Genomic DNA, 16,055 nt, shown 5'->3' with positions numbered 1-16,055 from the left:
AAATAAAATATCATGTGAAGTTTGTCCACTTTCGAAACAATGTCGATTACCTTTCCCTACTAGTACTTCTTCCTCCTCTCATATATTTGAGTTAGTACATGTAGATTTATGGGGTCCCTTTCCGGTTCCCTCCACCTCCGGGTGTCGTTATTTCTTAACCCTTGTTGACGATTTTTCTCGTTGTACTTGGATATTTCTCATCGGTTCAAAATCGGACTCGAATTCGATAATTAAAAATTTTTTTAATTACGTTCATACGCAATTCAATTGCAAAATTAAAACAATTCGATCCGACAATGGATCCGAATTCATGAATAATTCACTACAAAGTTGGTTTCTTGATAAAGGGATTACCCACCAACGTAGTTGTACTCACACACCCCAACAAAACGGGGTTGTTGAACGAAAACATCGTCACATTCTTGAGGTGGCTCGTTCTTTACGCCTTCAAGCTCACCTCCCTCTATCCTTTTGGGGTGAATGCGTTCTAACCGCCGTCTATCTCATTAACAAATTACCAACACCCATCCTCTCGGGAAAATCACCACATGAAGTCCTCATGGGTACTCCTCCGAATCTTTCCCACTTACGTGTGTTCGGATGCCTTTGTTTTGCACGTATTCCTTTAGTCAAAACAAAGATGGATGCTCGCTCTTCCGCCGGCATCTTCCTTGGCTATCCAAGCGGACAAAAAGGATATCGTATTTACGACATCTCCACCAAAAGGATTTTCGTCTCTAGAGACGTAACATTTTTTGAAAATCAATTTCCAATGTCCATTCCTTCACCTTCGGCGACAAACAATTCTCCTCGTCCGACGCCTTTCCTATCGATCGCCGACGACGACGACGACATTGCCTTTCCGGCACCAATTACATCACCGTCCAACAGTGGCACCGAAGTGCCTACTGTTCCTGCCATTTCGGTCAGAGACACCGATACAGAGGTGCCTTCAGACAGCTCTGAATCGGTCCCTGTCCGTTATGACGATGCAGAGGTGCCTTCAGACACCTCTGCTGGATCAGTTCCTGATCCACTTGACGTCACAGGGGTGCCTTCAGACACCCCCGTTGACACTCCTGTCAACCCCAATTCCGGGGCTTCTTCGGCTGCTGCCGACACCACCGTCCTTGACGGTTCTTCCCCTACCATTCCGTCAAAAGACGATGGGGCTTCGGACTCCGGCCGACCTTCACGGTCACGACACCCACCATCCTATCTTAACGATTATGTGTGTTCAAACACTAACATTGTTAAATATCCTCTTGAAAACTATTTTTCCATTAACTCGTTTTCAAACTCTCATCAACAATTTCTCTCTTCGGTTTTATCCTCTACCGAACCAACCTCCTTCACTCAAGCAATGAAGTCCCCTCATTGGAAGGAGGCCATGGCCAAGGAAATTTCAGCCTTGGAAGAAAATAAAACCTGGACAATCACTGTTTTACCACCCGGCAAAAAGCCCATCGGTTGCAAATGGGTGTATAAGATTAAATTCAATTCCGATGGATCTATAGAGCGATATAAAGCCCGTCTAGTAGCCAAAGGCTATACCCAAATCGAGGGATTAGATTATAATGACACTTTTGCTCCAGTTGCTAAATTAGTAACTGTTCGTGTCCTTCTCTCTCTTGCCGCCATTAAAGGGTGGACTCTCCATCAATTAGATGTCAATAACGCCTTTCTTCAAGGCGACCTTCATGAAGAAGTCTACATGAAATTACCCCCCGGTTTTTCATCTCAGGGGGAGTCTAAAGTATGTCGTCTCCATAAATCTCTCTATGGTCTCAAACAGGCATCTCGACAATGGTTTTCAAAATTTTCCTCCGTTCTCATCGAACGTGGCTTTTCTCAGTCTAAAAGTGACTATTCTCTCTTTACTTTTAGATCTCACTCCACTCAAGTCTATGTCCTCGTCTACGTAGACGACATAATCATCACGGGAAATAATGATCATGCTATTTCCCAGTTAAAAATATTTCTAAATAAAGCCTTTTCCTTAAAGGATCTGGGCCGCCTACAATACTTCCTTGGTATCGAAGTATCTCGCTCATCACAAGGCATATTTCTATGTCAAAGGAAATATGCTCTTGATATTTTAAAAGATTCTGGCCTCACCGCTGCACGTCCTTCTGAGTTTCCCATGGAACAAAAATTACGTCTCAGTCCCACCGACGGTACACCTTTACCAGATCCGTCAGTTTACCGCCGTCTCATAGGCAGGTTACTTTACTTAACGGTTACACGGCCGGATATCACCTTTGCCGTAAACAACCTCAGTCAGTTCATGCAAACACCTAGCCAAGTACACTTAGACGCAGCTCATCGCGTTCTACGATACTTGAAGGGTACTCTTGATAAAGGAGTCTTCTTATCCGCAGACAGCTCTCTCCATATTACAGGATACTGTGATTCGGATTGGGCTGGCTGTCCTTCAACCCGTAGATCTACTACTGGGTATTTCACAATGTTGGGATCCAGCCCTCTCTCCTGGAAATCAAAGAAGCAACCCACAGTTGCAAAATCTTCGGCAGAAGCAGAATATCGAGCTTTAGCCATTCTTACATGCGAACTACAATGGCTCAAGTATTTACTACTTGACTTTGGAATCGACCACTCCGACCCGATGACAGTTTACTGTGACAATCGGGCCGCTCTCCATATTGCCGATAATCCCGTCTTCCACGAACGAACAAAACACATTGAGATAGATTGCCACATCGTTCGTGAAAAGATCAAAGACAACGTCATTGCCACACGCTTCACCAGTACAGAAAATCAGTTAGCGGACATCTTCACAAAACCACTTGGTGCAGAACCGTTCAAGAACATAATTGGCAAGTTAGGCGTTACTTCCATTCCCGCTCTAACTTGAGGGGGAGTGTTGGAAGGTCCACTCCACTCGGCCAAACCGAGTGGACTTGGTCCCATAGGAATCCTATTACAACTAGGAATCCTTAGTAGTTAGGATTATAATTAGATAACCATTATAGAGTTTAGTTATTTTCAATTTCCTCTTTTGTATCTTATATATACATTACCATACATAATTGTATAATCAAGTTATTGTGTAATAATAAAAGGTATTTTACCAAAGGTATTTTTCTAGCACCAATAACTCGTCTCTCTCCCTCTCGGTTCAACCGAGTCTTCATCTTCTTCTTCTCCCACTCGGCTTCACCGAGTGTGATCTTCTTCATCTTCTTCCACTCGTCATCTTTGAGTGTGTACTCGGTTATAACCGATATATTAATCAAGTCTCTCTCTCGGCTTCATCCGAGAGTGACAATCATCAAGGTATTTATATTTTCACATGGGATCACTCTGAACCTACTCAAACTACAACGATTCAAACTACAACAACAATAAAATGTTACAAGAATAAAGTTACAAGCAACATTAATCAATGAGCTAAGAGTCCAAGAGAGGAATCACTTGATAGGAAACCCTCGGAATTACGTTCTACTAAGGGCCAAGTACACTAGTGCTTCCTCTGTAATTCCCCTCTCACATGCGCATACACACATATCTTATGTTAGAAGTCCACCATTTCTTCGTCACCCTCACCCATTCCTTCTTGATCATCGTCATCGTCTATGTCGATCCCACCCTCACCTTCTAGCATCCATTGTTCAAGTTCATCTACTTCTTCACGATCATGACTGTATAAACCATCCGAGCATTCCCAATGACCTATACCTAACTCATCACCATGACAAGCAATGTGTAAGAACGGTCGACTCCTTACCAAAGCATCCACCATTACACCTTTTATACTTCCTGTAATTCCAAACCATCTCAATCTTGGGAAGTAAGGTTTCTTAAACCACCGAAACGATAGTTCTGTGATTCTTCTACACTCAAATAGATCCATCAATCTTAAGCTACTCCCCAGCCACCCACCTTCCTCAACTTGCATTGAAGCTAAGGCCATCACCGAAGTATCGCCTATGCCTGGACACTCCCTCATTCTTAGTTCAACAATTCGGACCTGACTTTTAGCGAGGAACAGAATTCCATTGTCACTAAGATTCGGAAGATTAGAGAGGTCTAAATTTTGTAATGCCCGACCAGAAGAACCATCAAATATAGAAGTTATGCACTTATCTGTAAGTCTCTTGCACCCTCTAATAGATAGTGAGATTAATGAACTTAGGACCTCTTCTCCCAAGTATGTCAACCCTGTATCACTAATATCAGAACCATCCAAGAGTAAAATCTTCAACTTATGCAGAACACTAATTGCTTTAAGGGCTTCATCTCCAAGATTTCGACAGTCTCTCATGTCGAGAACTCTGAGTTCCATGTTGTATGCCAAATGAAGAACAGCGTGGTTGGTTAAGATATTACACCATCGTAAGCTTACGTTCGTGAGACAAAGAGAAGTTGCAGCGATGTCATGAAACACAAGATCTGTCAAATGAGTTCCGTCACAGATTCTTAGCTTTTGCAAATTTGTGCACGAGTGCAAGATTGCCCTGAAACCTGTATCTGTAACATGACAGAAACCTCCAAAAGATATACTTTCCATGTTTGAGCACTTATCTGCCATTAAAAGAATACCAAGGTCATTGACTCGTCTGAAATAGGTTAGAAGGTGAAGAGGGCTCCGGACCAAGGAGAGATATTTCAATCTCCCATGTTGATTGATAAGTTGGAGACCGGAATTGGTTAAGTCAAAATTAGCACTCGGTTCTGTAATAGGTACATCTTTTAGGTCCAAATGAATCAAGTTCAGTAGACATCTACTAATCGTACCGACCATAGTATCTGTGATATGGTCAACCGAAAGTGACAACTTTTGAATATTGGGCAGTACAGGTGGTTGTACATGAGAGGGAAGTTGTTGGATTTCATTGGTCGGCTCAAGTATTTGAATCATCATGGCAGAAGAGATTTCACCAATCTCAAGAGTTACAAGTTTTGGCGAAGCCATTGTCCAGGCTTGAGTATAGTGATCCGGCAGAAACATCGAGATATCAAACATCAGGCTCAATGACTACAAAGATAAAACAAGGTTCAGTTAACAATTAACAAAACTACCGATATGGGTAGCTATCAACATGGATCAACAGTGTAAAGAATCAAAATCGGACTACCCCCATTAAGAACAAATCGGCACACAAAGATCTAGAGAAATGCTATATAATGGAAAAAAATAAACTACTCTTGTAAGTGAATCTTACTTACTTCCAATTGGGAGCAACCACTAAAAAGCTCCTCCAGATCAGAAGTTTGTATTGTACGCCCTACTCTGTCAGCTACTGAACCCAAGTAAAGACACCTGAATTAAGTAGATACAGTAAATAACAAGTTTATTTTCTACAAAAACAAACGCTATACCAATCCCCTGAATCAAAATTAGTACCCAGATCATGATCATATCACTATTTTCAATAAAAAAGGAACCAATATTTTTTTTTTGAGAAATCGACTACGATCTACGTTAGTCGTTACAAGGCATTCATACATCATGAAGATGTGATAAACACGATAACCGTCCAAGTTAAACTTATAATGAAAGGGGTCTAAAGCCCAACGACATGAAAGAGGCCAAAAATCGATACTTTTATTGGTCCAAATAGATACATTAAATCAAACAGCGCAACAAATTGAATGTGTTATAGTTTACAAACAAAATCCAATTGCCAAAAGCAAATTCCAAGCAACACAACAAATTGAACAAGTGTTATACGTAGTTTACAAACAAAATCCAATTGCCAAAAGCAAATTTCAAACAATACTCAAACCTCTGCCTTCCCTGTTTTACACTGCAACCAACATTCATAAACAACTAGTTTAACATAAAGCTTTACAAAATTTACGAAACTTCAAATAATTTATCTTACAAAACTTTCATAAGAACTTGTAAACGATTATTTCTATTCCACAGTGTTTGTCGATTAAACAAAGAGAGGTATGAATTGGAAGTGTACTAAGCATGACAAGAAAGTAAACTGTACCTTTTTTGATACTAACAGACTTTACGTGAAGATCTATATATGGATCGGCTACTTCCAAATGAAGAAAAACACGCTCCGGCGAAGTTTTCAGAGTAAAACTTCCTACCAACTCTTCCCAATCCCAACCCCCTCCTGATGTAGGTAAACTGGAAACTTGTTTCCATTAATTTAATTCTTACAAATTGGCTATCATAATATAAAAAAGAAGTTATCATTACCTAGTGATCTTTAGGTACTCGCGTTTATAATTTTTGTCTTCGTTATTATATTCTCCCTCTAGTCTCAGTTCTGCTGCAATTGTAGTACCTTCCTTAACAAACCAGGGGACACAAACAATCGCGGTTAGTGTGTACTTACAATCAGTTGCAACTCTTCCGGAGATATCTTGTTCCAAACCATGCCAGGTTCTGGATCTATCTGTAACAACAAAATTTGATTCCGACTCTGGTGCTATTCCTTCATGATGTTGTGACTCGTATTTAAACACAAATCCTTTATCAGAAGTGGGGTACCAATAGGCAAGTCCTTCAGAGAAGTCACCATTTCGGATGACTGGATCCTCAGGTTTTGGATCTTCCTGTTATCAACCAAAAGAAAAACTTAATTAACTGGCTATTCTTTGTTAGCAAAACAGGAAACATTAAAAACATAAATTTTCATACAATTTTTTTGCATAACCTAACTCATACTCTACATTAATGTTAAGGATAACGGATAATCAAGCTTATCTCAGTTCGTTTACCACCCTAAAATTAGAATTGGGGATTTACCACCACCTTGAAAAGCTATATTACTATATAAATAAGTTCGCTTTGCCATGAAAAAATATCTGAACCTTTACCTTTGATTTCTCATTTACTCTTAACCTGCAATATTGAACGCTAAGGAGGAACCTTTGAATTGAAGGTAACAAGGACGATTTTCAGGTAGATATCCGAAAAGTCACTTTTCAACATCGTCAATTTTAGCGTTACCAGAACGGGGTGTCCCTCCAGAAACATTAGGACGTTCTTTACCATGAATCCAACAATCTCCAGCACGGTCAGACACTTGAACATGATGATCCAAATATTGGTTACCTGTTGACTGAATGTCAAAGGAAGACCAACCAAGGGGCAACCAGTGAACAAGTCACCAGGGAGGTGATTCCTAAAGAACTCTGTTACCAAATTCAGAAAACTGGGAGGTCACCAGAGTGTCTTAGGCACCTTCTAAAGGAAATGCCCTTCCACCAAAGATGCAATGCGAACGATTTGTCGGATAAGACAATTGATGAAAAAGATCATCTAGTCCGAACGATTTAGGGATTGTAATGTTTAGCTAGAAATCAACTACGATCGTCGAATTCGCGGCTAACTTCGTCTGGATCCAACATCAGGTTACACCAAAGAGTGTCAATTTTCATTGGAAAATATGACTAGAGGGATGAGACATATATTCATGGGTTAGACCCATAAATATGTCCAAAAGGGCTAAAAATAGTTTGGACAAAGATAATACAAAATGCCCGAATAGACTATATTGGATCGGGGACCTAAAAGAGGATTTAGGACCCATTATAGTAGTCGACCAAGCTTGACCGACCACCCTATATGGACCGACCAGATCTGCCCTTTTAAGACATATCTTGGCCGACCATAATTAAGGGAATTGGGAAAATAGAAACTAGTTTTTATTTTCAACCAATTCCTAAATCTTAGAGGAACTTTAAGAAATCTAGTTAGGGTTGGACTCTAACTTAGAGTTTCACATGATTTCTCCAAAGAGTTGAATAAGTTGTGGAAATTCTCAAGAAGCTTTCTAGCTCTAGAACATCAAGTAGAGAAAGAAAGAGAGAAAATTCTCAACTATCTATCTAGTCAAAGAAGAAGGTGTTCTTCATCTAACTGCCAGTTGAGTTCTAGCCAACAACAAGGTGAGAGATCAAGTTGATTGCTCGGTGTCTCAAGTAGATGAACTACAATTGGAATTCTTGGTTTTCTTAAGCGATAGGAAAAGTTCGAGGGAAAACTAGCGATTAAAGTAATCTCTAAACTAACTTGGTTGCTTTATTAGCTTATGCATGCGATCCTGGAGATACTATTGTTAGACATTAGATGTCTGAGATTTCGCTAACAACACTAAGATACGTCATAACCCAACACCTTCAACCTTGATCTGCCTCTGAATACAACCAGATTGTCATCGAGGATTCCTTGGCCAAAATACATCTCTCACCCGACTCTCTCTTTCTCTCTACCCTATTCTCAACTCGCTCTCCCACCCTCTTTAGTTAGTTTAGCTGTTTTTTTAATTATATTTTTCTCAAATCAATTGAAAGTGTGGTTTTATCTTGGTGTTTGTTTAGTGTTTAGTCTAACATTTTGATACTTAGGTTTTTGCGCAAATATTTGGGTTGTAACCTCTTCAAGTGCATCAGAACCCCATTTTAGCAAACTTACTTGCACGAGAGTGGGCTGACAACAACAATGTGAAGAAAAAGCTTCATTATAAACTTGGAACGATCATAGAATTAGACAATTCACAGAAGAAAGAAGTCGTCCATGAAAAGATTGCAAGACGTGTAAAGCTAGGTATAAACTCGACGTAAATAAGAAGAATTCAAGACGGATGTGAAAGTGAATTACAACGCTTAGGGAATAAGTGAAATATGCACGCCCCCCCATATATCACGTCGCGTCTGACTTGGTGAGAAACTAAAAAATGTTTACATACGGATGTGAAAAGGCGATGAAGACCTCTAACCAATGAAAGAAAAATGCGTACCAAACGTGTGATCAGAAAATGAATGACTAGATAACAAACACATCCTGGAATAAAAAGATAAAGAATTAATTGTCAAAGAACCAAAGTTGCAACACTTGGACCCTGGTCACTTTAAAATACGTATAGACAACCCTCAAATGCCACGATGGAAACTTAGAACTCTGACTTACTACGTATTCAAAACATAAAAACTATTTATGATAAATTGTTTATTCATTCAAGTATAAAAAGAACAATAAATTCTTCTAATTTCCCCGTTTCTTTTTCTTCGATTAAAGACTGTCGTGACCTGTAATGATCCAAATATTAGTCATTAGTTTTAGTTACGGGAAGACAAGAAGACCATCAGGTCAACCCGTGAGCAAGTCACCAAGGAGGTGAACCAAAAAGACCACCACAACGACACATCCTTAGTCAAGTACATTGAAATGTCCACTATGTCTTCTTTCCTCTTAATGCCCCATGTCCACAATGTCTTCTTCCCTCCAAGGCCCACTGCCTTGGAGTACCTCTTTATGTGCCACAAGAAGTTTCCTACTTCTTTGGCATCTCGTGCACCACTAAAGATCTTAAGGCCTGATATTTCGACCCTTGATCTTAGGGCCTGATATTTCGACCCTTGCTCCCCTTTGAGCTGAGCTAGTCCTAATATCGGCCTAGGGTTGGGAATTTGGTCCGAAAACCCGGATCCGCCCACGTCCGCCCACGTCCGCAAAGGACCGGGACCGCCCGTGACCGAATCGGGCAAGACCCGTCCGACCGAGAAGGCTTTAGCGGACGGTCACGGACAAAAGGGCCTACCCGGAGGTCCGCCCGTGACCGACCGCTTAAGTGAAGGTCCGTCCGCCCGTCCGGATTACCCGCCTCTAGCCCGAAAGATTACTAACCCTTAGATTTCTTAGGGTTATATTTGAGCCTTTAGATTTGCAAGTGACTTATATATAAATACAAAACAAAACCTAAAATCATTTTACCCTTCTCCCGACCACTTCTCTTCTCATTCCCAAATTCTCAACCCCTCAATGTAGGTATGACTGCTGAGACACATGTTTGAAGAACCCTAAATCTCTAACCTTTAGTCTCCAACTTTTCAACTTATCTTCAAGATTTCAACCTCAAGGCTTCAACCGTTCGATCAACTCGGTAAGATATACTCATCTTCTCTTTCTTTTTGTTCGATCTACTCATCTTCTTCATCTTTTTGTTTGATCTACTCATCTTCTCTTTTTTCTGTTCGACCTATTCATCTTCTCTTTTTTTTTCGATCTACTCATCTTCAGATCTAAACTCGGTAAGAGATTTTCTTCTCTGTTTGTTTCTATTTTAACTTTGAATCTTTATTATTTTATCTGTTTAAATCATTATTATTATTTTGTTCAAGTCATTCTTACTTGATTTTTTTTTTTTTTCAGGATACAACAACATTACTGTCATTATCAACATACTGTCATTTTTATGACTTTCTTGATTTGAATATTAACTTTTCTAATTTTTGAATTCATTTAGAGATTAAGTTCTAATCTTATAACTATAATTATGTAAATTTGTTACTTTAGTAAATTTTGAATTTTGGCATTTGTTTAGGTATTTTGACACTATACCCGACGCCCGACCGACCGGTGCCCGGCATGTCCGGTTGGATAAAACGGACACGGGCGGACATTTTGAGGAAAAAATTCCGGTTAGTCCGTCCGTTTAGTCCGCCAGCCCGAGTGGTCATCGCGGAGTTTTGTCCGTTCCGCCCGGACCGGGAGCAAGTCTGCCCGCGGACTGCCCGTCCGGACCGATTCCCAACCCTATATCGGCCACAACCTTTTCCATTAACAAGTGTCGGGACTTAAAATCTTCAAACTCAAGAAACATCCTTTCTAAGCTTTGTGCATGCTGGTCATCTGCCTCTATAACGTGCACCACTGATTTTACTGACTTCTCGATTTCTTCGATTGTGACTACTTATCATTGTCCCATATCATGGGAGAACTCCTCACTTTTGTCCATTCGCCCAATTAACATGCCCAACTTTTCCTCTACTACCACCATTCTTGCCTCTATGAAAGTCTCCCGCTCTGTTGATTTGACTAGCACATGATTGCCCCCCTTGGCCTTAGTAGGGCGTCCCTCCTTACGTAGGGCTTCTTGTGGCACATTCTCAATATGGTTCCCACGTAGCTGTACTGGCGTCCTCGTTTCGGTATGCCTCTTGATACACGAACATGGATTTGATACCACTTCTGACGGGGTAAAACATGACTAGGCATTGCCACGTATTAACTGTGCGGCACTTAAGCTTCAAGATCGACGCAAGTCGGTCACAATTTAGTCTTTCCTCAAATTTCCCAAGTAACATTTACTATATGGAAATAATATTCTTTGGTGGTGTAGTGAAACAAGAGACTTAAGCTACTAAGTACTTAAGAGAACTAACAAGCAAGCTCAACTAGACCGTACTAGTACTTTGGTGGAAGGAACTCTTTTATCGCATTAAGAACTCTCACGTACAAAGTTACCAGTGCGCTTCCCAAGTCACTCAGTTTCTTGAATCACTTCTTGGATGATTATAAATAAGGGGGCTATCTCTATTTATACTGCAAGACCCATACAATGGATGAACAAGACTAAAATACATGTCTTTAGTTTAATCGCTAAGAAGTGTATAGAGGTTTCCACAGAAATCCTTAGAAACCTTCTAGATAACTCTTTGATGCTCCACTAATCTCTAGGTAATTCCTCACTTGGCAGCCCATAAGTTTGTTAAATCTAAGAGTTAATTCCTATATGGTCCCGTACTTTGTGACCAGCTTCCTTTATGGTCCCCTTTTTTTCGTAAATTCAAATATGGCCCCCTATTTTCAAGTAAATGTCATTACTACCCTTCTTAATTTTAAATTTAAAACATTTAAAAAAAGTTATTTCCACCTCACCCCTCTCTCTCTCTCTCCACCTCATCTCTCTCTACAACTCACCCCTCTCTCTCTTTCCAACTCACCTCTCTCTCTCTAACTCACCCCTCTCTCTCTCCAACTCACCCCTCTCTCTCTCCAACTCACCCCTCTCTCTCTCCAACTCACCTTCATCTTCTCCGATTGAAGTCGCCGACCGGAGATTTTTCCGGCCGGCGACTTCCCAAAAAAAAAAAAAAATTTTCTCTCATCTCTCTCTCTCTCTAAAAATCCGGCGAAGGGGGTTTCCCTTCGCCGGAGCCGTGAACAGACCGATCTGGTCTGTTCACGGCAGACCTTCAAAGCTACCTTAGCTGATCTGCCTGGACTCAAAAAAGGTGCTCATTTGGGGAAGGTAATAAACCACGATTATTCTAGTAGCTTGGTTTCTATCCACGTTTATCTTGTCATTAAATTAGAGAGCTACTGATTGCAGGATCTAGGTCGCAATTTCTTGAGGCATCTGAGGAGGACCCAACTGTTTGTTCATATTGTTGATGCACCTGTTGAGGATCCTGTGAAGAACTACACTGTCAAAGAGGTATAACTTTCATGAATAAGAATGTTTTTCTTAGGCTGTTTAAGCTTTATGCTTGAATACTCAACTTTCTCTCTTTACAAAATCTGAATACTCGACTCATCTATCTATGGCTCTTCTTCCACAGATCTTACACTCTCCTACTCCATCATCATCGTCTTATCGTTACAATCAACCTTCTTTAAACCCTAAACCTAAATCAATCTCATCATTTCTACCTTCATCTTTCCCATCCAAAACCCTAATTCCTTCTCTTACTCTCCACCGCCGGAAATCAAATCTTCTTTGTTGTGCTTCTTCATCTTTTCCTCATGAACACCACACATCAGGCCCGCCTCAATCCGATGATGCAATCGAACTTCCACTTTTCCCTCTTCCGCTTGTTCTTTTTCGTGGTGCTATCCTTCCTTTACAAATCTTTGAATTCAGGTACCGTATGATGATGCATACTCTTCTTCAAACTGATATCCGATTTGGCGTTATTTACTCTGATCCGGCAACTGGTACTGCCGATGTTGGATGCGTAGGAGAAGTCATTAAGCATGAACGTTTAGTTGATGATCGATTCTTCTTGATTTGTAAAGGTCAAGAACGATTTCGTGTCTCTAAATTGGTTCGAACGAAACCCTATTTAGTTGCGCAAGTAACTTGGTTAGAAGACAAAGCTTCAGCTGATGGTGACGATGATTTAGATGCATTGGCAACTGAAGTTGAAACTTATATGAAAGATGTAATTAGGTTATCGAATCGATTGAATGGAAAACCAGAGAAAGAAGCTCAAGATTTGAGAAGGAATTTGTTTCCAACTCCATTTTCCTTCTTTGTTGGAAGTACATTTGAAGGTGCACCTAGAGACCTATCGGTCTGTTCACGGCTCCGGCGAAGGGAAACCCCCTTCGCCGGATTTTTAGAAAGAGAGAGAGATGAGAGAAATTTTTTTTTTTTTTTGGGAAGTCGCCGGCCGGAAAAATCTCCGGCCGACGACTTCAACTGGAGAAGATGAAGGTGAGTTGGAGAGAGAGAGGGGTGAGTTGGAGAGAGAGAGGTGAGTTGGAAAGAGAGGTGATGTGGAGAGAGAGAGTTGACATGGAGAAAGATGTGTGGTGGAGAGGAAATGAGGTGGAATTATAATTTTATTTTTATTTTTAATTTTGAAAAAAGATTTAAAGGAAGGGTAGTTAAGACAATTACATCAAAAAAGGGGGGCCATATTTGAATTTACGAAAAAAAGGGGGCCATAAAGGAAGCTGGTCACAAAGTAGGGGGCCATATAGGAATTAACTCTAAATCTAACCCATTTCTCATAACTCGGCACGCTGTGATGGATTTTGAGTTCCTTAAACAATCCGGCTAAAGAAGGGGTTGAATATACCCTTGACTTGGCCAATTATTTAGCTAAAATTGTACGGGTGCGACATACTCCCCTAACAAATTCGTAGACCTCCTCATCGCGAGCTCGACCGTCGATGCATGGCCGCAACCGAAGATTTTTAGAGTTTTTAAAAACATTTCTCTCTAATGTCAAACTCAATTTGGTCTTAAGATGACGTGAGAATAATAAATTTTAAGATGTCTTAAGAAGAAACTTAATATTTGAGATTCCTCTCCACTCAATATTATTAGAAAAAAAAACTAATCATCTAGGAAATGACACCTAACCATTTTTAGGATTTTAGAGTGTTGTTGGAGATGTATTTTAGATAGATGGTCTCAATAATTTTATTTAGGAAGGAGAATCTCAACTAAAACTTGAAGCATAAGACAATTTTGAATAAGAGATTGGTCATAGTCATGTCCTTTAACAAAGAGAGATGAAATAAAAGTGTATTAAGCATGACAAGAAAGTAAGACCTATCAAATGCCAAATATCACGACGTGCGTAGATCGTAGTCGTCTTCCAAAAAAAAAAAGAAAGTAAGATGTACCTCGAGCTTTTCAATAGTAACGAAGTGGACCAAAAGATCTGTATGTGGAACCGCTTCTCCCAAATGAAAAATAACACGCTTTTGGGAAGTTGTCAGAGTAAACATTCCTTCTAACTTTCTCCAACCCTTTCCTGATGTGAACAATCTACAAGCATCTCTTTCCATTAATTCAGTTCCTACAAATTAGCTATCATGATGTACAAAAAAAGTTCGGTTACCTAGTAATATTCTGGTGACGATCATGGTGACTATCGTCTTCTAGTCTAAGTTCAGCTACAATTTTAGTACCTTCCTCAACATAACAGGAAACTCTAACAACCGCAGTTAATTTGTACGTACAACCAGTTTTAACCCTTCCGGTGATATCTTGTTCCAAACCATGCCAGGTTTGGAACCTATTTTTAACAACAGCATAATTTGATGGTAAAAGTGGTGGTGCTATTTTGTTGTGGTACGTTGACTCATCTGTAACCACAACTCCGATAGTATCAGAACTGTATTCCCAAGAGTTTAATCCTTCAGAGAAGTCATGGTTACGGATGATGTTTTCAGTTGAACTGCTCTGTTATCGACAAAAAAAGAAAATTAAATACATAAATTTGATTCAGTCTAATACTTTATATTCGGAAATATACAATCTTTAGCTACTGAACACATTAGCGAACGATGTGTTACCAATGATGAAGATGATGGGGGTAGAACCTCGTTGTCCATATTCCTGACTAAGAAGATATGAGAAGAAGGAGAAAATAATTGGACTATATATATAGAGAGCCAGATGAGCTGAGTCTTTGTAATGACACCCTTTGGAAAATATCAAAACAAATATTGTACAATGGCTGACTTCCTGAGTTTTGACTAAGCAGCCAAGCATAGGGGTGGGAAAACGGTTCGGGAACCCGGGATTCCGTCCCGATCCGCCCGGACTGTTGAGACCCGCAGACCGGTTGCTGCCCGAGTCGGGCATACCCAGCCCGATGGCTCGGGCTTATAGGGCGGGACTCGGATAGGCCCTCAAATCCGAATCCCGGCCCGAAAAGACCGTTCGCTACCCGCTCGCTACTCGAGTCCGTGTGCGAGCCCGATATCAGACTAACCGACCCGCCCGGCTACCCTACTCACTACCCATCTTAGGATCCGCGTGAAATAGCTTAGATCCAACGGCTGAGATAGGATGCCTCTTCAAATTAGATCTCAGTCATTAGATCTAAACAAATTGGCCCTTCATCTCTTATAAAAGGCCTTCACCAAATCAGAAACCCTAAAACTAACCTAATCACTATCTCTCCGCCTCCTCTCTAACTCAGACAATGAAAATCTAACCCTAAATCCTTGACCTTAACCACTTACCACTTCATCTCATATTCTCATAATCCCTCATCTATCTATTAATCATATCTCTCTGTCTCTCGGGTTTACTTTACTTTGTCTTTGTCTCTCTAATCTCTCCGACTCCATTCTCCAACAATAAAAGGTTCGAAGTCTACAACAATGGTTAGTAGTGTTAGTACTTAGTAAAGCTAGTACTTAGTTAGTTATACTTCACTCTGTCTCTGTCTCTCAGATCTGTTTCAAAAACAAAAAAAAACATGTATATGTTTTGTTCTTTCATTTTTATGGTTGATTGTAAGTTTCTGAAACAGATCTAAACTCATTTATACGATTTATATTATGATGTGGATCTATAATTTTTTTCATGTTTGTGATGATGTAAATTTGTATGATTCATATATTTGTATTAACATATTTTTTCCTTACACCATTTTTTTGCAGATGAAAGTTGGGACAAGATTTGAAAAATGCAACTACTTTTGTCATTTAATTTTTTGTTTATGTTTTAACTTTTAAGTTTAATTTTTTGCATATGAAAGTTGGGACAAGATTTTTTGTTTTAAGATTATTTTTTGTAAATTTCTTTGGTCAA

At 40.0% G+C, this 16,055-nt stretch overlaps 1 protein-coding gene and 1 pseudogene across 4 annotated transcripts; both read right to left on the bottom strand.

Moving 5' to 3' along the window:
- Positions 1-3,325: 3,325 nt before the first annotated feature.
- LOC147533790 (F-box/LRR-repeat protein 10 pseudogene) lies at positions 3,326-5,430 on the bottom strand (annotated as a pseudogene). 3 transcript variants are annotated; one of them, XR_015228351.1, is made up of 2 exons: positions 5,187-5,430; positions 3,326-4,999 (listed from the first exon to the last, which is right to left on the bottom strand). The product of XR_015228351.1 is annotated as an F-box/LRR-repeat protein 10 pseudogene, transcript variant X2 (transcript). The 3 variants fall into 3 exon arrangements; XR_015228350.1 differs by having other exon boundaries at positions 5,191-5,430; XR_015228352.1 differs by having other exon boundaries at positions 3,326-4,545; positions 5,191-5,417.
- A 109-nt stretch (positions 5,431-5,539) lies between these two features.
- On the bottom strand, positions 5,540-14,857 carry LOC147533789 (endo-1,4-beta-xylanase 1-like). Its single transcript, XM_086650856.1, has 6 exons — positions 14,807-14,857; positions 14,350-14,693; positions 14,132-14,276; positions 6,182-6,540; positions 5,964-6,109; positions 5,540-5,771 (listed from the first exon to the last, which is right to left on the bottom strand). Exons 1-6 carry the CDS (start codon positions 14,843-14,845, stop codon positions 5,767-5,769), a joined length of 1,038 nt encoding a protein of 345 aa, XP_086506982.1. The 5' UTR covers positions 14,846-14,857; the 3' UTR covers positions 5,540-5,766.
- Positions 14,858-16,055: the final 1,198 nt, after the last annotated feature.

Source organism: Eschscholzia californica, unplaced genomic scaffold (assembly GCF_041429995.1).
Source record: "Eschscholzia californica isolate CP2 unplaced genomic scaffold, dmEscCali1.0.p SCAF_6, whole genome shotgun sequence".
Taxonomy (NCBI): domain Eukaryota; kingdom Viridiplantae; phylum Streptophyta; class Magnoliopsida; order Ranunculales; family Papaveraceae; genus Eschscholzia; species Eschscholzia californica.
The sequence above is the reverse complement of the archived record's forward strand: the minus strand, read 5'-3'. Positions and strand labels throughout refer to the sequence as shown.